At 49.8% G+C, this 21,066-nt stretch overlaps 1 protein-coding gene across 5 annotated transcripts; it reads right to left on the bottom strand.

Annotated features, from left to right (window-relative positions):
- Window positions 1-351: 351 nt before the first annotated feature.
- ZNF544 (zinc finger protein 544) lies at window positions 352-18,876 on the bottom strand. 5 transcript variants are annotated; one of them, XM_084906370.1, is made up of 5 exons: window positions 15,757-18,876; window positions 8,745-8,836; window positions 7,386-7,512; window positions 5,169-5,255; window positions 352-4,068 (listed from the first exon to the last, which is right to left on the bottom strand). In XM_084906370.1, exons 2-5 carry the CDS (start codon window positions 8,775-8,777, stop codon window positions 2,288-2,290), a joined length of 2,028 nt encoding a protein of 675 aa, XP_084762496.1. In that variant the 5' UTR covers window positions 8,778-8,836; window positions 15,757-18,876; the 3' UTR covers window positions 352-2,287. The 5 variants fall into 5 exon arrangements, with proteins under 5 accessions (XP_084762496.1, XP_084762497.1, XP_084762498.1 ...); XM_084906371.1 differs by lacking the exon at window positions 15,757-18,876 and adding an exon at window positions 15,327-15,692; XM_084906372.1 differs by lacking the exon at window positions 15,757-18,876 and adding an exon at window positions 12,829-13,119.
- Window positions 18,877-21,066: the final 2,190 nt, after the last annotated feature.

Here is a 21,066-nt window from a genome sequence, read left to right as displayed (position 1 = left end):
TTCTTTGATAAGGAGTATTTTATTTTTGTGATCCTCTATTTGATTCCAATTTTTTTGTCCTATCACTGTTTAATATTGTAATTTTGGCCTCCTAAGTAACCGATTCCATTTGAAAGTTAACTTCCAAAAATGAAGATACAGAGAAACTCCCCTACACTCCACCTCCAAATTCACCATTACACCTCTGAGTTTCGTTGTAAAATCCAAAACCAGCACCTACTGTTTATACTATAGTTATAAAAATAGTGTTTACCCTCTCCCTTCTCTCTGAAATCAATAAAGACATATTGTCAAGTCAAAAGAAATGCCATTAAAAAAAGTGTTTAGTGAAGGGCCAAGCAAAACAATCTGTATATTTCTCCCTCTTTTATTCCAATTATCATGAGTCCTCTGCCTTTTCTAGGATGAAATATTAACATCACAGTCAAATGAAGTCTCCTTTCTAAAGTCTGGACTACAACTGCCTTGTATAGTATTTGTTTCCTTTTAACAGTTTGTTTAACCTAAAGTTCTGATACACACCCCCTACTCCCCCACTGTTAGAACACTTTTTTAAAAAATTCCTCTTCTTAGTTTCAAACTTCTATTTTTCAGAAGTTTCTACAATGATTTCTAAGCTACAGTATTTTAGTTTCTCATGCTACGTAGATGGATCCCACTAATTCTGGACAGTATTTGGCATGATCTTAAGATTTTCTTTCAGCTTTACAGGGGTTTCCTTTTTCTTTTCCAACTTTTTTTTTATTTTTTAAACAAAGTATTTTTATTCTCATAACTCTTTTAAGAGTTAGGTTAGACTTATTTTCATTTGCAATTATTTCTTGGCTCAATCTCAATGTAAATGTTTGGTTTTCTTGAGTATCTGTTCTTCTTTTAAAAAACCTATTTTTCCTTTTACATTGAAAGCGTTCAAATCTCTTGCTCCCTACCTTCCATCTATACTGAAGAGACTATGGAAGAAAACATGGGAGCCTCCACAGATGGGGAGGGGAACTAGTTTAATGGAAAGATTTGCTGTGAAGGGAGTAGGGCCAGAATTGGGTGTTGCATAATTCACCAATCTCCTAGTCTCCAGACTCATTTTTTTTTTTTTTGGGGGGGGGGGGGGAGGGATACCTCATTCACCCCCTATTTTATTTTGTTCACCCACAGGCAGATAATGCAAAACAAGAAGGGGGAAGAAACTTGGAATTTCACCAACAGACCATCAGTTAACCTTGCTTTTCTGCCCCACTAGTCAGAAACTCTGTCAAGGGGCTGAGACCTCCAGTGCTGTAGGCCCTGTCCTCATGGACCTGGCTTCAGCCTTTTCCACTCTGCATCTCCAGGTGATGGTCTCCCACCTGCTTTCACTTTGCTCAAATCTGCAGTAATGGCCTCTCCATTAAACCATTATTGATATACACTGTAGCCTTTTTTTTTTTTGAGGGGAACAAATCTCCCAATACCTTATCATTTCTAGGAATGTATTATAGGGATAACATCTGATTAAGTTTGGGCAGCTGTTTGCAATAAAATGATAATCTGATGGACACAGTTCTATTCTGAATTTCCTATTTCCTACTAAAAGCTTTGCAAGCTTTCCATCAGTTGTCATGTTCATACCCTCTCACCTAAATGTTTAAGTCCACACATTTTAGTGCACATACAAGTAACTTGTGCTGGTTCAGGAAATGATAGGTTCTTGGGTTTTACTGATAAGAGATTCTGATTTCATAAGGGTAAGCTTGGTAATCTGCAGTTTCAATGTAAACACCAAGCAATTTTGATGCCATGTGGTTGTTTGATGTCTAGAAAAGAAGTTCTGGCATTGAGCTTTTCCATCTTAATTACTCACAGGGCTTCTCTCCCCTTAGCTTTCTCATATTGAATAAAGGATTTATAATAATTGAAAGCCTTCTCCCATCCATCACACTTATAGGGTTTCTCTCTAGTATAAAAAGGTCTTTTCATCGTGATTACATTTATAGCGTTCATGCCAGTGTGTTCTCTGGTGCATAATGAGATCTCTATTTGAAACCTTTTGTACAATGACTGAATTAGTAAGGTTTCTTGCCTCTGCAATGAATACACAGATACACAAGCTATGATCACTGATAAAAGGTTTCCCCACAGTGGTTGGACATATAGGGCTTCTCTCCAGTGTGAATCCTTTTATATGCTATGAAGGGTTACAGCAGAAGGACTTTGCCCAATGAGCACGCAAATGTGGTTTCTCTCCAGTGTGAAGTCACTGATGCCTGGTAAGGTGATTGCCACATAAAGAACCTTTTCACAGTGATTACATTCATTCATGGGGTTTCTTGACCTTGTGTATCCTCTCATGTTTTTGAAGAGCTAAACGACCACTGAAGGCTTTAACACACATGGTACACTGATAGGGCTTCTCTCCAGTGTGTGTTCTCTGGTGCACAATAAGGAGATATCTCTGGCTGAAGGCTTTAACACAAATCTTACACTTATAAGGCTTCTCTCCAGTGTGTGTTCTCTGATGAACAATGAGGCCAGATCTCTGGCTGAAAGCTTTCCCACAATGACTGCATTCATAAGGTTTCTCTCCAGTATGGGTTCGCTGGTGCACGACCAGCTGTGACTGCTGCCGAAAAGATTTCCCACACTGGTCGCAGTGGTAGGGTTTCTCACCAGTGTGTGTCCTCTCATGTTTTCTAAGAGATGACCCATCACTGAAGGCTTTCCCGCAGTCAATACACTCATAAGGCTTTTCTCCAGTGTGTGTTCTCTGATGCAGAATGAGGTGAGACCTCCATTTGAAAACTTTCTCACACTGATTGCATTCATAAAATTCTTTCTCTCCAGCATGAGTTCGAAGATGTGCAAGAAGCTGTTTTCGCTCCCAAAAAGATTTCCCACAGTGGTTACATTCGTATGGTTTCTCTCCACTGTGAATCCTTTTATGTGCAACGAAGTCAGAGCTACGGCTGAAGGAGTTTCCACAGTGAGTGCACAAGTAAGGTTTCCCTCCACTAGGAATCCTCTGATGCCTGGTAAGGTGACCCTGCCGGTTAAAGAACTTTACACGATCGTTACATTCATAGTGTTTCTCACCCGTGTGGGTTCTCCTGTGTTTTATAAGAGCTGACTGACCACGGTAGGTTTTAACACACAGGTTACACTGATAAGGCCTCTCCCCAGTGTGCGTTCTCTGATGCACAATGAGGAGATATCTCCATCTGAAAGCTTTTTCACAATGACTGCAGGTATATAGCTTCTCTCCAGTGTGTGTCCTCTGGTGGGCAAGCTCAGAGCAACAACCGCAGGATTTTCCACGTAACTTACACGCACGTGGCTTCATTCTGGTCCGGATATCCCCATCACGGACAGATGAGGCTGAGCAGAAAGCACCATGGTCCTCCTCACCTCCAGGATCACCCACGATTATTTCAGTTTGTATGGAGCTTTGGTCACATGCGTACTGACTCTCTCCCAAATGCACTGTCTTGTTTCCATTCAGGGACATGCTGTGCTTAACATTTCCATTGTCCTTACAATAATTTCTCTTCTCTACTGGAAAACTTCCACTCTGGAAACGAACAAATGTGCCACGGTGGAGAGAGTCGCTGTGGACCGTGTGATCGCAAGGCTTATTACTTCCCGTTTTAACATTTGCAAGTTTATTCAAGTGGACGTTCTCAGAGAAAGCCCTGGCACTTCCAAGGTTTTCACAGGGCTTCAGAAGGGCACTGCCTTTCTGATGATTAAAGAAAACTGAGTTCTGTTTCAACGCTTTAAACTGTGAGTCACGCTTGTGCAAATGTGTTCTTGCGGGTAATGTCAGAGGTAGAAGGCTTTCACTCAGATAACTTCCGCTAAGGTCATGCTCACAATGTTCCTCTTTAGCAAACACATTCTCCCCTGAGGTAGGTACAATCTGACTCAAAGACTCCTCCTGGTGCTCCTCTGGCTGGTCCCTCCAATCCTGTATTTTTCCTACTGACACAGACCAGGGGCCCTCTGGATAGCATTTCATTTCCACATGGAAAGATGGTTCTTCCACACCAATATCCTCTTCAGAACTGGACTCTTTCTTTTCAAGTGTAGTCTTCCACTCTGAAAGAAATCCAAAATGCTTCAATTACTGCAAAAGCCTGAGATGGGAGGGAAGAATGAAGAAAAAACCAAGTATGAGAGGTGTCTCGGTGTTTGTTTAGAGTCCATGAACTATAATTCCATGCAGGATCTAAAAGAATGGGATGGACTAGCAAATAGAAAATCAATGAAGAAGCACAAAAAAACAAACAAAGGTAATGAAGAGTTGAATGCGAGCTGATGCCCAAAGAGGAGCAGGGAAATAAGATGTTTCTCTCTCCTCCTTTCCTCTCTGAAATCAATAAAAAAATATATTTTTAAAAAGAATAAACACAAGAATGTATTAAGGGAGAAATTTACTGAAGGAACTGAGTCTGAGGATACATGGTCTTCAATAAGCATAAAAGATATTGATCCCCAGTTGCTGGGACCTGTGAATATGGTACCTTATTTATTTTTTTAATATGTTTTTAATTAATTAATCCCCTCATGAGGATATTTTTCCATTGATATAAATATATATATTTTTAGATCAAGTGGAAGAAAGAGGGAAAGACAGAGAGAAATATCGATGTAAGAGTAACATTGATTGGTTGTCTTCTGCCTGAGTCTGGAACAGGGCGCAGGCTGGGGAGAAGCCTGCAATCAAGGCACATGCCCTTGACCAGAATTGAACCCAAGACCCTTCAGTCCACAGGCTGATGCTCTATCCACTGAGCCAAACCAGCTAGGGCTCAAATATATTTTTATTGATTTCAGAGAGAGGAAAGGAGAGGGAGAGAGAGACAGAAACATAACTGATGAGAGAGAAACTGAAAGAAGACCTGAGGAGTGCTTTCCCAGCTGGAAATTATGATGAGGGGCTGGTGAAAACTAGGGGACAGGAGGACCTGGGAACAAGACAAGGTGGTGAAGGGTAAAGAAGAAAGCAAACATGGGAACAGAAATAAACCCTGGCCTGAGAAATGTGCAGACGACAGTAGTGAGTGTTCTCGCTGGGCTGGGCCCGGGGATGAGAGCATGGCTGTCTGGCTGGACGTGGGGAGGCAGGAGTGAATGGCGAGGAAGCTCCCACAAACGGCCTCCCTCCTCCTCTGTCCGAGTTCACGAAAGGCTCTCACCTCGGGGAGGTGGTTCCTGCTCTGCCCTCCACGGGTCAGCACCTCGCTGCAGGCAGGAGATCACATCCACAGTGGGGAGCAGAAGTCCTGGTCAATAGGGAAAAACATAGTACCTGATGCTCTGCTTCCAGACAAAGATTGTTTTCCAGGCCCAGCCCTCTCCGCTGGGGTCAGACAGAGATGGACTGGTAGGGCCCGGGAGCCATTCCTGGGAAATAAGTCACAAACATGCAGTGGAAGCTGACCAAAGGGCAATACCCAGGATCTGCATCTAAAAGGGACCCATTTCTGTACAGAATATAGGGCTAGCTCTTTTTTTTTTTTTTTTTTTTCTTTCTTTTTTTTTTTTTTTCAAATCAATCTTTATTGTTCATATTATTACAAAGGTTCCTCATTTCTTCCCCCCTCCACCAGGTTCCCACCCCACCCTCCGCCCCCTCCCCATCCCCCATTGTCCTCATCCATAGGTGCACAGTTTATGTTCAGTCTCTTCCTCCCTCCCTTTCCCCGATAGTAAATCCCTTTTCAGATAGTAAATCTGTTACTTAGCATTTTCTCATATCAATAATACCTCCACATGCCCAATGATACACTTCACACAAAAGACATTTCCAAATAGGTCAACCAGCCTCATCCAGGCCCCACCCAAGGCACTCACAGATCAACACCCCAGCGCTATACTAACTCAACACATCTAGATCTAAGCCTTCATCACTTGATTCAGCAGACCCTCAAGTTCCCGCAAAAGTTTCCAGCCATGTCTGAGAGGCAGCCGTGGGCAGGTACAGGCGAGGAGCGTGCTGTTTCGGGCCTGGCTGCTCCGGGCCTGGCCTCTGTTGCTCTGGTTCGTTCCACAACCAGCTGCTCCGGGTCTGGTCACTGCCGCTCCCGACCTAGTTGCTCTGGACTTGGCTGTTGCTGCTACAGGCCTGGCCGCACCCGACCCGGCTGCTCTGGGACCGGTTGCTCCGGTCCCGGCCGCTCCGGGCCTGGCCGCTCCCAGCCTGACAGCCGCTGCTCCGGGCCTGGCTGCTCCCAGCCTGGCAGCCATTGCTCCTGGCCTGGCCGCACCAGACCCGGCTGCTCTGGGCCTGGCCGCTCCCAGCCTGGCAGCCGCTGCTCCTGGCCTGGCCGCACCAGACCCGGCTGCTCCGGGCCTGGCCGCTCCCAGCCTGGCAGCCGCTGCTCCTGGCCTGGCCGCACCAGACCCGGCTGCTCCGGGCCTGGCCGCTCCCAGCCTGGCAGCCGCTGCTCCGGGCCTGGCCGCACAAGACCCGGCTGCTCCGGGCCTGGCCGCTCCCAGCCTGGCAGTCGCTGCTCCGGGCCTGGCCGCACCAGACCCGGCTGCTCCGGGCCTGGCCGCTCCCAGCCTGGCAGCCGCTGCTCCTGGCCTGGCCGCACCAGACCCGGCTGCTCCGGGCCTGGCCGCTCCCAGCCTGGCAGCCGCTGCTCCGGGCCTGGCCGCACCAGACCCGGCTGCTCCGGGCCTGGCCGCTCCCAGCCTGGCAGCCGCTGCTCCTGGCCTGGCCGCACCAGACCCGGCTGCTCCGGGCCTGGCCGCTCCCAGCCTGGCAGCTGCTGCTCCAGGCCTGGCCGCACCAGACCCGGCTGCTCCGGGCCTGGCCGCTTCCAGCCTGGCAGTAGGGCTAGCTCTTAAAGGCACCAGAGGACAATTTAAGGTGAAGGAAAAACAAACAAACAAACAAACAAAACACTGAGTGGCCAGATTATTATGACCGCCCCATCAATACTTCATTGACACATCCAAAAATACTAAATATTGAAAACTTCCTAAGCAAATACTTTCAAGGTTTTATTATTATTATTATTACTATTATTTGCATAATTAATTCACTTCATTGTACTGATGGGGTGGGCATAATAATCTGGCCGGTCATAACAATCTATGTATATATTCTGTAATTTTACAAAATATAAGGTGTTCTAGTCTCTATATAAGTTTCTTCTTAAGAGAAAGGATTATCAGTTCTTTGTATTAGAAAGAGGTTCTCTTTACTATAAAAAATGACAATTACCTGTGGACCTTATAAAGTTTAGGTTTTATTATTTGCAAGCACATACACACACACACACACACACACACACACACAGCGACCCACTCTGGGGATGCTTCACCCCAGCACAAGCACACCCTTGGTGCCAGAGCTAGGAGTCCTAGGGGCAGAAAGCCCAAGTGATGGGTACAGCCCAACTTACCCAGAGAAACAAGGTGGTCACATGTCTCCAGAGTCACGTCGCGGAACAGTGTCCTCTGCACCAGGTCCAGCCGTGCCCACTCCTCATGTGTGAAGCTCACCACCACATCCTTGAAGCTCACAGGTAGCTGAAAAACATCACCTGCGTTACCATGGGGCCGTATTTTACCATGGGGCCCTGCCTCCCCGAAGGAAGGTGGAGGAGGCCAGGACAGCGGAGGGAGAGAGGCGGTGTGGGCTGGAGATGGTATCCAGAGCATCCACATGGTTCCCGCCTCTGGGCAGTGCTCTGATCAGACACCAACACAGTCCATGATGACCTCACTTCTGAGGATCTGTCTGTTGCCGATCACACCAGTGATTCTGACTTTCTTATCCCAGGAAACCGTGGGAACCCCATTCCCTACTTTTCTACAAAATCACAGACTTAAAGGCACTCAAAGAGGATGTTTAAAATCAGGAATGAGCAAAACACAGCCTGGCAGACATGCCAAGACTGTGTGTGCCTGCAGAAGGCTAATGCCATGAGCTAAGTTGTTCTCCCCCAGATTCACACGTTGGAGTCCTAACCCACAATGTGACTGCATTTGGGGAGAGGGCCTTTATGAAAATAGTGTTACTGGGGGTTCTAAGGACAGAGCCCTAATGCAGTGGGATTGGTGCCCTCAAAAGGAGACCACCAGAGACGTCTTTCTCCACCACTGAGGACACAGAGAAGGCACTATTAGCAAGCGAGGTACAGTCCTCATGAAACCCACCCTGCTGGCACTTGGTCTCAGATTGTTTCAGAACCATGAGAAGATGAATGCTGTCTGAGCCACACAGCCCTTGCTATTTTGTTACAGCAGCTGCAGTAGACCTATTACAGCTAAAAATAGGTTTTACAGTTTTTTGTCCCACCCCCCCCCCCCCAAAGGCCATATACAAAAAGAACATGGGGAGAGAGCATATGTGGCCTGCAGAGCCTAAGGCAGTCCCCACCGCCTGGTCCTTTACAGAAAACACTGACAGAGCAGCCATTCGAGGAAGGCTGGCAGGTGAGGGGCCATGCTCCCTGGCCCTGGGTGCCAGGCCTGATGTGGCATCTCAGCGTCACAACTGAGTAGCCAGATTCCTGGATGAGTCCCTGAACTTCGCAGGTGTGAGGTGCCCTGACGTGACCACTCTGGACATCTCACAGGACACGAGGGGGAGAGACCTGGCCCAGGGCACCGGGCACAGGAGGCCCTAAGGAGCTGTATCTGCAGGGAACCCAGGGGTCTCACCCACAGGGATAAGGCAGCATTGTGGGCTCTATTCCTGGACCCACTTTACAGCTGAGGAGACAGAGAGGCAGACACGGCAAAGGTCTCTGACTCACCTGGGATGGGGTTGGCTGAGCACACCCTTCCATTTCCTCCTCAGACCTGAAGAAGCTGTCTCACAGGGGGCAGCCGTCCGCAGGGGGCAGTGCTGCTGGTGGAGGCACAATCAGGGAGTCAGCCCCTCCTCAGTACCCCCACACCCTCAAGCCCACCCCACCCCCAAAAGGGAGAGGAATGCCCCAGCTGAGGGGCATTTGAGCAGAGAGGCAGGGCTCGGAGGTCAGCCCAGGTGGCCACGCTGGCTTTCCAGTGGGGAAGGGGGTCCAGCTTGCTCCGGTCTGGGCTGGGGATGGTCCTGAGCTGCCCCCAGTCTAAAGGTAAATGCTCAGGCACCTGCTAGGATGTCTGAACTGTGATCTCAGATACATAGCTTCCCCTCAACATACAAACAGGCCAGTTTTTCCCCCCCTGTCATTTCAAGAGAATGAATGGGAGAGGTAAAGGCAGGGTGTCAAACAATTGGATAATTTTTTTTTAAAAAAATATATTTTTATTGATTTCAGAGAAGGGAGAGGGATGGAGAGAAACATCAATGATGAGGGAAATCAGTGATGGGCTGCCTTCTGTATGCCCCACAGTGGGTGGGGTTCAGGCCCGCAACCTGGGCATGTGCCCTTGGCAGAAATTGAACTGGGGACCCTTCAGTCCAAAGGCCGATGCTCTACCCATTGAGCCAAACCAGCTAGGGCCATTTGCATAATTTAAAAATATTGCAATGAGTCTGGCTGGTGTGGCTCAGGGATTAAGTGTTTATCTACAAACCAGGAGGTCATGGTTCGATTCCCAGTCAGGGCATGACCATGGCATACTCAGCCCAACATCCAGTGCCATATTGCCAAGCCAGCTCAGCCAGGTTCGGTGAGCCTGAGAGGTGGTGGTGAAGGATTGAGAAAAGACATACAAGAGAGAAAAGCTGGGTCTGGGTGGGGCGCTGTTCTCTCTGATGGAGAGCTAGCAACAGCGCCATAGCCTGAGAGCCGTGTCTTTATTTTATAGCCAGATTCGAGGAGGCAAAGTAAGGGCATGGTCAAGATGTTTACAACATTCTGGTTCGTTTCAAATCTACTCAATTACATGCACCTGAACTCTACCAACCCTACATCACTCAGCCACGTGGAACCACGTATCTGGAAAACAGGTTCAAGCTGACAACCATGGCCTTTGGCTGTAACTGTGCTGGAAGTAGTTTTGCCCTCCAAATTAGGACTTGCACGTGGCCATGAGAGGACTGTGCCCTCTCATTAGTCTGAGGCTTAAACCTATACAAACACTGTGGCCACTCTCCACAAGCATATGCCCGGGTTGTGGGCTCAATCCCCAGTATGATGCGTGCAGGAGGCAACCGATCAATGATTCTCTCTCATCACTGATGTTTCTAGCTCCCTTCGTCTCTGAAGTCAATTAAAAATATATATATATAAAATATTCTGATAAAACATCAAGTGATTAAAAAAAAAAAAGTAAGAAAAGAAAAACTGTACAGTTCCCAAACAATGAAACAAGAACTGGTTTCAAAAAAAGGTTTTTGCACAATATGAAATATTACAAGGAAGCATCTGCCAATTTCAAAATATGTGTGTGGGGGATGGTAACAAGGAGGATATGAGAATCCCCAGGGCAGGAAAGGACTCGCTGAAAGACGAGTGTCGTCCCACATGCACCCTCCCTCAAGACATTCTGGAGGTACCAAATGTTTGGGGCAGAATAAGAGAACTGACAGTCCAGAAATAAAACCTTGCTTATCTGGTCAAGCCATGACAAACAAGGCAGGGATATACAAAAGGTGAAGACAGTCTCTTCAATAAATGGTGATGGGAAAAACTGGACAGATAGGTGCAAAAAAATGAAAGTAGGCCACTTTCTAACTCCATATGCAAAAATAAACTCACACTGAATGAAAGACTTAAATGAAAAAAAGAAGAAAGAAAAAGAAAAGGGAAGACCTAAAATCATACCACTTGTACAAGAAAACATAGACAATACACTTTTTAAAAATATATATATTTTATTTTTTATTTTTATTTATTTATTTTTAAATATATTTTATTGATTTTTTACAGAGAGGAAGGGAGAGAGATAGAGAGCTAGAAATGTCGATGAGAGAGAAACATCGACCAGCTGCCTCTTGCACACCCCCTACAGGGGATGTGCCCGCAACCAATGTACATGCCCTTGACCGGAATCGAACCTGGGACCTTTCAGTCTGCAGCCCGACGCTCTACCACGCTCTGAGCCAAACCGGTTTCGGCGGCAATACACTTCTTGACATTTGTCTTACCAATAACTTTCATTTATTTATTTTAAAAAAATTCTCACCCAGAGATATGTTTATTGATCTTAGAGAAGACACACACACACACACACACACACACACACACACACAGAGAAATGGATGTGAAAGAAAATCGATCAGTTGCCTCCATAAATATGCCAACCAGGGATCGAACCCGCAACTGTTTAATGTATAAAACAATGCTCCAACCAACTGAGCTACCCAGCCAGGTCCTACCAATCATTAAAAAAAAAAAGAGAGGGAGAGGGAAAGATGGAAACATCAATGATGAGAGAGAATCATTGTTCAGCTGCCTCCTGTACGTCCCCCACCAGGGATCAAGCCTGCAACCCAGGCATGTGTCCCTAACCGGAATCGAACCCAGGATCCTTCAGTCGGCAGGCCAAATGCTCTATATCCACTAAGCCAAACCAGCTAGGGCCTACCAATCATTTTTAGAGATGTGTTCTAAGGCAACGGGAACAGAAACAAAAATAAGCAAATGGAAGTATATTAAACTATAAAGCTTTTGTGCTGAAAGGAAACCATCAACAAAACAAAAAGGCAACTTATAAATGGAAGAAGACATTTATAAAAGATATATCCGATAAGGGGTTAATATCCAATATATATAAAGAACTCATACAGCTCAACATAAAAAAAGAAAACCCAACTGAAAAATACATAGAGCCCTGGCTCAGTTGGTTCAAGCACTGTTCCCAAAGGAACCCTAATGCCTTGTTGGTGATAATGCTGATGAGTGCAGTCACTGTGGACAGCTGTGTGGAGTTACCTCAAGAAATTTAAAATGGAGCCGTCTTATGACCCAATGATTCCACTTCGGGAGATTTTATCCATAGAAACCCGAAACACTAATTTGAAAGAATGCATCCACCCTCATGTTCACTGCAGTATTATTTACAATAACCAAGATATGGAAGCAACCCAAGTGTCCATCAATGGATGAGTAGATTTAAAAACTGTGGCACATTATATATCTACAAACAGAATATTACTTGACTATGAAAAAGAAGGAAATTTTGTCATTTGTGACAGCATGGATGGACCTAGAGTGTATTATGCTAAGTGAAATAAGTCCGAGAAATAGAAAAACCGTGTAATTTCACTTACATGCAGAATATAAAACACAAACAAAATAGAAAAAAACCTCATAGACACAGATATAAACTGATGGTTGCCAGATAGGTGGAGGGATGGGTGAAAAGATCAAAGGGATTAAGAAGCACAAACTACCCATTATAAAAATAATCCCATCGATGTAAAGTACAGCCTAGGGAATATAGTCAAAATATCGTCACTGTGCTGAAACCGGTTTGGCTCAATGGATAGAGCGTCGGCTTGGGGACTGAAAGGTCCCGGGTTCGGTTCCGGTCAAGGGCGTGTACCTTGGTTGTGGGCATATCCCCAGTAGGGGGTGTGCAAGAGGCAGCTGATTGATGATTCCCCAAGGTCTGGTGACCAAGGAGCCACAAGTCAGGAGCTCTGCAGCCATGATCCTGAGCACACTGTCACCCTGGCTCTCAGCTTGCCCCTCCAGCACACCCCCTGTCGGGCCCCCTGCCCTTGCCCTCTTGCTTGTCATTCTCCACCTGGAGTCACCTCTCAGCTCCTCATCTGGGTGCCAGCTCCACCTGCCCCTGGTTCTTAGGTCAACGTTAAACCACTGTTAAACCTCAACCAAGGATATTTTCCCATTGATCTTTCAGAGAGAGTGGGAGAGAGAGGGAAAGACAGGGAGAAACATCCATGTGAGAAAAACACTTCGATTGGTTGCCTCCTGCACGTACCCAACCAGGGACCCGGGCCAGGGAGGAGCCTGCAGTCAAGGTACATGCCCTTGACCAGAATTGAACCCAGGGCCCATTGATCCCCAGGACGGTGCTCTATTCATTGAGCCAAATTGGCTACGGCCCTTCTCTGCAGACAAACTTCTCAAGTCATTCCAATCAATGATCCTGGACTCTTCCAAGTCCATACCATCCGAGGTGGCTCCTAGCCAACTCCTCAAGGGAGGTTTTCCTTCTGTGTAAGCCACCCTTGCCACCAAGCTCCTGCTCCTCCCTGCTGAGTGACCAACACCCGCAGTCTCCCTCCCTCACCCTGCCCATCTTCATCCTGCCTTCTCACTTATGCACACACAGCCACACCACACACAAGGCTGCCCATAGCGCTAGATGATGCTTTCTTGTTGTGAGACTCTAGCCCATCCCAAACAATCTCCTACTGCCTAACCCAGTGGTCAGCAAACTCATTAGTCAACAGAGCCAAATATTAACAGTAGAAGCCCGTTATCAAGGTTGCCGGTTCAATCCAGGTCAGAGTACATATAAATAGCCCAGCTGGTGTTGCTCAGTGGTGGAGTGTCGACCTATGAACCAGGAGGTCATAGTTTTATTTTATTTTTTATTTACTTTTCACAGAGAGGAAGGGAGAGGGATAGAGAGCCAGAAACATCAAATAGCTGCCTCCTGCACACTCCCTACCTGGGATGTGCCCACAACCAAGGTACATGCCCTCGGCCAGAATCGAACCCAAGACCCCTCAGTCGGCAGGCCAACGCTCCATCCCCCGAGCCAAACTGGCCAGGGCAGTTTAAAAAATATATATATATTTTATTGATTTTTTTACAGAGAGGAAGGGAGAGGAATAGAGAGTTAGAAACATTGATCAGCTGCCTCCTGCACACCCTCCACTGGGAATGTGCCCGCAACCAAGATACATGCCCCTGACCGGAATCAAACCTGGGACCTTCCAGTTCGCAGGCTGATGTGCTCTATCCACTGAACCAAACCAGTCAGGCAGAAGATCACAGTTTGATTCCCACTCAGGGACATGCCCAGGTTGCAGGCTCGATTCCCAGTGGGGGGAGGGGATTTGTGCAGGAGGCAGCCGACCCATGATTCTCTCTCATCAATTATGTTTCTATCTCTCTTTCCCTTTATCTCTGAAATCAATAAACATATATTTTTAAAAAACACCACATAAATAAGTGCAACAACAAATTGATGTTTCTCTCTCTCAAAAAAAAAAAAGCCTGACCAGGTATGTCAGTTGCTTAGAGCATACATGAAGGTTGCAGGCTTGACGCCCGGTCTAGGCACAAACAAGAATCAACCAATAAATACCTAAATAAGTGGAACAACAAATGACTTTTTCTCTCCCAAAAGCAATCCCAGCTAATAGAGGGTATATGCAAATGAACTGCCACACCATTACAAAGGTGGAGACACCGCCGGAGGAGGGGTTTTCCTAACACAAGATGGTTGCACCCACAGTGGAGGCCGAGTTCCCATAAGGAGCCTTGAGGAGCAATCAGCAGGGACCTGAGTCTGTGTGGCACTGGGCCGGGGCAGGGGACCTGAGGTTTCGTCCCTGCCCCTGTGCTAGGCTGAAGGACCTCAACACCTCCCTCCCCCAATGGGGCTTGATGGGGGTGGGGCCAGCTGGGTCTGGGTCTCACCTCTGGGTCCCGAGGCCTGCCCCAGACTCTAGACGGGAGAAAGATTTTCATATACATTTTACTAATTTCCTTTTATCTCTGACACTTCTATTATAGAGAAAAAGGGCAAATAGCAATATTGAAATATTTCTTCTAATTCAGTGGTTGGCAAATTGTGGCTCCCGAGACACAAGCGGTTCTTTGGCTACTTGAGTGTGGCTCTTCCACAAAATACCACGGCCTGGGCGAGTCTATTTTGAAGAAGTGGCGCTAGAAGAAGTTTAAGTTAAAAAAAAAAATGTGGCTCTCAAAAGAAATTTCAATCTTTGTCCTGTTGCTATTTAGCTCTGTTGACTAATGAGTTCGCCCACCATTGCTTAGGACAAGTGTGGGGGATGCAAGGGCGGGAATGCAAAGGCCTGGGGCAGCACCGCAGGAGACCTTGTCTAGGTCATGGCAGCCAAGCAGCGAACACACCTGGAAGCAACATCTGCACAGGCTGAGAGAGGGCTTTCCAGGAATGAGCTTGTACAGCTCGTTTCAGGCATTCCGGATTAAGGAACGGCACCGGGAAGATGGGAGTGCAAAGAGGGGAGGGGAGGGGAGGCGGAAGCAAGGCAGGAACCACAATATTCCACAAGGAAGGCATTTCCAAGGTGTGCTCACCCAGGAGAGACACACGGAAACCATGCACAGGGTCGGCCTAAGACAGGGATGAGCTCTTCCCGACACAGTAGTCCCGGGGCGTGACCCCCCGCCCAGGCCTGGCCTGTCAGGAAGGTACCCCCCCCCCCCCAGGGGTACCTTTTCACGGGACTCCTTCCTCTATGCACCAGGAGGACTAACCTGGGCGGCTGCCACCTCCTGCACCCGGAGCCTCCCGGGGGGTGGTGGGCAGTGTGCCTTTAAGAGAGGAAAAAACGGAGGCGCGATCTAGGCCTGGGTGGGAGGCCCCCCACATCCACAGACGGCGGCCCAGGGCCTGTTTCCGGCAGAAGAGGGTCCAGGAGAGGAGCCCAGACCGGTTCCGCCGCAGGAGGGCCGCGAGGGGCCCTGACTGGACCGACCGGCGGGCTCTCTCCACGCTCCCGCCGCCGGACGGGCTTGAAGCGGACAGGCCCCTGCCCAGCCCCTCAAGAGAAGGCTCCGGGCGGGTCCGCTTCCTCCCCGGCGCGGTCCGGGTCCCTTCGGCCGGGTCCTGCGGGCCCGCCCAGCCCCGCCCCGCCCCACGAACAACAGAGGAACCTCCGCGCCGGTCGCAGCACGCCAGACTCACCTGAGCGGGCGAGGCAATGGCGGCGCTTCCGGTGCGCGGCGGAAGTGCGCGCGCTCGGCGCCTGCAACTACAAGTCCCAGCAGGCAGCGCGCCGGGGAGAGGTTGGGGCCAAAGAGGCCTAGTTCTCGCGCGCGCCTCTGGCCGTTCCTCGCGTGGCGCGGCGGTTGCTCGCCACAACGGCGGCGGCGGCGTCGTGACGGCCGTGGGTTGTGGACGCAGCTGGCTTCTCCCCCCGCGTCTTTGAAGACGGCTCCTGCTGCGGCCCGGACCCTCGCTTTCCTTCGGCTCTGCCCCTGGGGGGCGCCTCTCTTCGGGGGTCGATGGTTCTCCTCATCCGGCGACCGCGGCCGACGCCACCGCAAGGGACTTTGAGCGTCGAGGACCGGGAGTCGAGTCTGAGCCGCGCCGGGCCTGCTGGCGTTCTTCTTCCTTTTTTTAAATCCTCACCGAGGACGTGTGTATTGTTTTTATGGAGAGAAGAGAGAAAATGCAGAGGAGGGGGCCTCAAGCTGCTTCCCCTGCCCCGGGGCCGGGGGGACCTAAAAGTCACGCCCCCCGCCCGGTGTCACAGAGAAACGTGCCCCCCCCTCCCCCGCCGCCTCCCCCGGATGTGTCTGACCTGGGGGTTGAACCCGCCACCTGGATACGTGCCTGAGGGGAATGGAACCGAAAAGCTTGGGTGCAGGGGAAGGACGCCCCAAGCAATGCGGACACCCCACCCCACCCCACCCCTTCCGGGGCTCGGCCTCCGCTCCTCCGGGACCTGGAGGACGGCCTTAGGACCCGCCAGGGAAGAAAGAGAGGAAGAGGACCCTGATGGGGGGGCCCCAGTTCCCGCAGCCCCTGCGTCTGGCCGACGCTGAAAGGCGGGGCACCGCGACAGTGACCCTCGTGACCTTCCGGAAGGAGCTGGTGGCGCCTCGCTGAGGATGGAGGCGGGTGACCGGAAGCGGGTCGTTATCTGTGGCTTCCTCCCCATTGCTCCTGAGGAGGACAGGGGCGAAGACTAGGGATCCTGGCAGTGACTGAGCCAAGTCTTTTTTTTTCCCCCCCCTTTACATTCTCACCCCTTTTACTAGAGGCCCTTTGCACAATATTCGTGCAAGAATAGGTCCTCGCTTCTGTTGGAGCACCAGTCCAGTGGCTCTCTCCCCTGCCCGCCTCCCTCCCCCCCTCCTCATAGCAGACTTCATGCTGCTCCTCGCCTGCAATGCAAATTAACCTCCATCTTTGTTGGGTTGATTTGCATACTCACTCTGATTGGCTGTGGGTGTGGCGGTGGAGTGATGGTTAATTTGCATGTTTCTCTTTTATTAGGTGGGATTGTTTATAAGGAGCTGGGAGTGGGGAGGAGGAGAGAGCAACATCGATGAGAGAAGCATCCATCTGTTGCCTCCTTGTACGCACCCCGACCAGGGATGGAACCCTCCACCTTGTTGGTTTACTGGATGACACTCCAACCCACCGAGCCACCACACCTGGGCGGTGACCAAGTCCTGGCTGATGGGAGCCTGTTGCTGCAGAGGTGGTCGGTACGGCCGTCGCTGATCTATATTCCGTCGCTGCACTTCCGTCGCTGCACTGTGTGTAGGACACAGACCCACCGCCCGCCCTGGCTCTACAAGGACATCTTCCCAGGCAGCCGATTGGTGGAAACCACTCCGGACCTCCTTCAACACTAGTCTTCCTGACTAGCTCCTGGATTGTCCTCCTGTGTCTGGGACTCGCCTGGAACTCACTTGTGACTTGCTACCATGATCCTGCAACTTGTATACTTCAGAAAGTCTTTTAAAAAAAATTTTTTTTTCTATCGATTCAGAGAGGGAAAGGGGTGATGCCACATCCCTCACGGAGTCTCTCAGAAGGTCAGTGGAACAGTGGTGCCAAAGGGCCTGGGCATGGGGGCTCCTGGCCTGGTGTGGTGGGGCAGTGCCCCCTCCCTGTAGAGGGTGGAGGGTTGGCTGGGAGCAGGGAGATGGGGTCTCCAGGCTCCTGGGCTGAGAAGGGGGTCTTGGCCAGGCTAAGTGTGCCTCTAGCCAGGGGAGGCCCCAGGGTGAACTGGGAGTGGGTGGTTCTCTGGGTGCTAAGGAGGTCGGTGGCAAGCTTGCCGAGGGCTGAGCTAAAGTAAATGGTCCTTGGGCTGGTCTGAGGGCCCTTGGGAGTGGGTGGTGCTGAACTGGAGGGCCGGGGCACATTGTGAATTTGGGACCCCAATCCCACCGAAACAGCCCAGAATGCAGGCCTATCTGACCGTCCAGCCATAGTTGAGAGAAGGACCCGGGGAATCACCTTGTGCTTTGAGCCCTGGGTGGTCACTGCCCATCCCTCCCAGCTTCCCTTGCCCAGCATGCTGGCCTCGCACAGGCTGTGGTGTTTGCACAAGAATGTGGTTTCGTTCAGCCGTGGAAGGGGGAGAATGAGAAGAGGGGCTGGAGTTGGTGCCCTGAGCATAAACTTAGTGGAAGGAACTGTGAGAAACTCCTGGGGGACCACACACCCAAGGGCATGCCTGACTGCAGGGGAACACAAAGGTAAGCTAGGAGAGGCCTCTCAAACTGGGCATCCACTCCCATCCTTGGGTTTTGCCATGTCTCATACTCTCCATTTTATTTGCTTAATAATCTAAATCTACTCACTTGTTAAAACTCAAAACTCCATTTGACCTAGGAACCCCACTTGTAGCACTATATTCTATGGGCATAGCAGTGTTATTTGCAATAGCCAAGCTCTGGAAATAGCGCAAGTGCCCATCAGTAGACGAGTGGATAAAAAAAAAAATTGGTATATTTACACAATGGAATACTACATGGCTGTTAAAAAAAAAAACAAAAAACTCTTTCCCTTGGCAATAGCAGGGATTGATCTGGAGATGATTATGCTAATAATTTTTCAGTCAGAGAAAGAACTTATATGTGGAACTTAATGAACAAAATAGGTCCAGAGACATGGATGCAAGGAACGGATTTCAGAGGGAAGGGGGCTTGGAGGGGCTTGGAAGAGACTAGCTAAAGAACTTATATACATACATACATTTAGCCCATGGACACAGGCTGCAGTGTGGCAAAGGGTGGGGCTGGGCGGCGTGGGAAAATGGGGACATCTGTAATAGTGTCAATAAAAACCCTCAAAACGACTTTTAAAGGTGTCTTTCAGTTATTCACTTGTCAAAATAAATGAGTTAAATTCAGTTGAAACAAAGTTTTAGCCAGATTATGTTGCCTCTGAAAACCTGTTCTTTTTTTAGAGTGGGAGGGAAGAGGAGAGAGAGAAACATGGATGTGAGAGAGACAAATCAATTGGTTGCCTCCTGCACGTGCTCTGAGCAGGGCCAGGGATGGAGCCTGCAACCTAGGTGTGTGCCCTTGACCAGAATCAAACCCGGGACCCTTCTGCAGGCTGACGCTCTAGCCACTGAGCCAAACAGGCTAGGGCACGAAAACTTTTTTTCTTCAAAAAGTTTATTTGCCAAGTATGAGAGGCTTAAAAAACAGCACCAAACCAAGACCTTGTTGATATTGGGAATCCGCTGGAAAACTATGAAGGAAGCCTTTCTTGCCTGGAGGGCAGGGGGTGTTACCGGCAGATGACTTAGTTGCTCATCTAGACCGTTCCCGGGTGATTGTAGAGTTAAACCAGGGGGTGATCTTTCTGTGGACCCCGAGAGGAGGTGCTGTCATGGGATTCCAGGTCTGGCCATCCTGGGATGGCAATCCTGGGAGGGGACATGCTTGTGGTTGATGGATCCGGTTGTTGATCGAGAGGCAGATGAGAGACAAGCCTGTTTGTTGTTCCACTGATTGATGCACTTATTGGTTGCTGGTGTGTGCTGGCTAGGGCTCGAACCTGCAACAGCGGTGTCTCAGGACATGTTCCAACCCAGTGGTTGGCAAAACGCGGCTCAGGAGCCACATTCGGCTCCTTGGCCCCTTGAATGTGGCTCTTCCACAAAATACCACAGCCTGGGCGAGTCTATTTTGAAGAAGTGGCTGACGCTCTATCCACTGAGCCACACCGGTTAGGGCCCAGCAAACGTTTCTTAAGGGGAGAGTAGTGAAGAGCCAGGCCAACGCCCTGCCTGTATGGGGCTCACCTTCCAGCCAGAAGCACAGACCCATCACTCCATGGGCCACGCAGGGCCACGTCAGGCTGTGTCAGGGTGAGGACCGAGGGCGTGCGCAGGGTGGCTGGCGGAGCCATTCCCAGAGGGAGTGCCCCAGCCAAGATGGAGCCACATCCTTCTTGGAGAGCTTGTCTCCAGGCAGTCACATGGCGTGATTCTGCTGCCGCTATTGGCTGGAACCAGCCCAGGCGCTTTCTAGGAAGAAATGGCTAAGAACTCGTGGCCACGTAGGAAACGGCCACGGCTGGCAAAGCCGTCAGCTCACCTCCAGCCACCGTCTTCTCACCACAAACCAGTGTGTGACGTTTAGGGTGAAGGGCCCTTGGGTGAGGACATGGCTGCGAACTCACCGGCCAGCGCCGGGCACCCAGGAGGCACGTCTCCATCGCCGGGAAAGGCTCCCTCTCCCCAGGATGTCTCCGACTCACGTGGTGGGAGGGCGGCAGCGCCCGCGTCAATGTCACTTCAACCGGGAAGTTCCCGTGGCTCCGAGCCGACACGCCAGGCCCTTCGCCTGAAGAGGCTGTGCAGGCAGCCTCAACCACCATCTGCTGAACGTCCATCACTTTTTTTTTTTTTAAATATATTTTTATAGATTTTTTACAGAGAGGGAGAGAGATAGAGAGCTAGAGACGTCGATGACAGAGAAACACCGACCAGCTGCCTCCTGCACACCTCCCACCGGGGATGTGCCCGCAACCAATGTACACACCTTTCGGTCCGCAGGCCGACGCTCTTACCACTGAGCCACACCGGTTTTGGCTGAACGTTCATTACCTCTGACCCAGAGGTTCAGAAAATGTTTGTGCAGAACCAAGGTGGACGTCGTGTTGGAGATGGAATGGGCTGCGGGTCACAGGCTGTGACCTGGAGAAGTTCTCAAATACATATTTTATTGATTTCAGAGAGGGAGAGGAGACAGAAGCATCAATGATGAGAATCACTGATTGGCTGCTTCCCGCACACCCCCTACTGGGGATCAAATCTGCACCAGGCACGTGCCCTCACCCGGAATCAAACCGGGACCTCCTGGGTCATAGGTTCATGCTCAACCACTGACCCACCCCGGCTGGACCTGGAGAATTTTGATGTCACCTCACGGGAAACACGGGCATCGAACACACCCCCTCCCTCCCGGAGTCCCGGGAAAAGGGGAAACGTGAAGTCACATGCCCAGGAGGCGTCCAGCT

Source organism: Pipistrellus hanaki, assembly GCF_964339955.1.
Source record: "Pipistrellus hanaki genome assembly, chromosome: 15".
NCBI classification, from domain to species: Eukaryota; Metazoa; Chordata; class Mammalia; order Chiroptera; family Vespertilionidae; genus Pipistrellus; species Pipistrellus hanaki.
The sequence above is the reverse complement of the archived record's forward strand: the minus strand, read 5'-3'. Positions and strand labels throughout refer to the sequence as shown.

Coding starts and splice junctions, on each gene's coding strand:
- ZNF544 (XM_084906370.1), bottom strand. CDS start 8,777: ATGGAAGGGTGTGCTCAGCCAACCCCATCCCAG. Junction 7,513..8,744: donor CTCAGCCAACCCCATCCCAG/GTGAGTCAGAGA, acceptor GATGTTTTTCAG/CTACCTGTGAGCTTCAAGGA. Junction 5,256..7,385: donor TGACCACCTTGTTTCTCTGG/GTAAGTTGGGCT, acceptor CCTATTGACCAG/GACTTCTGCTCCCCACTGTG.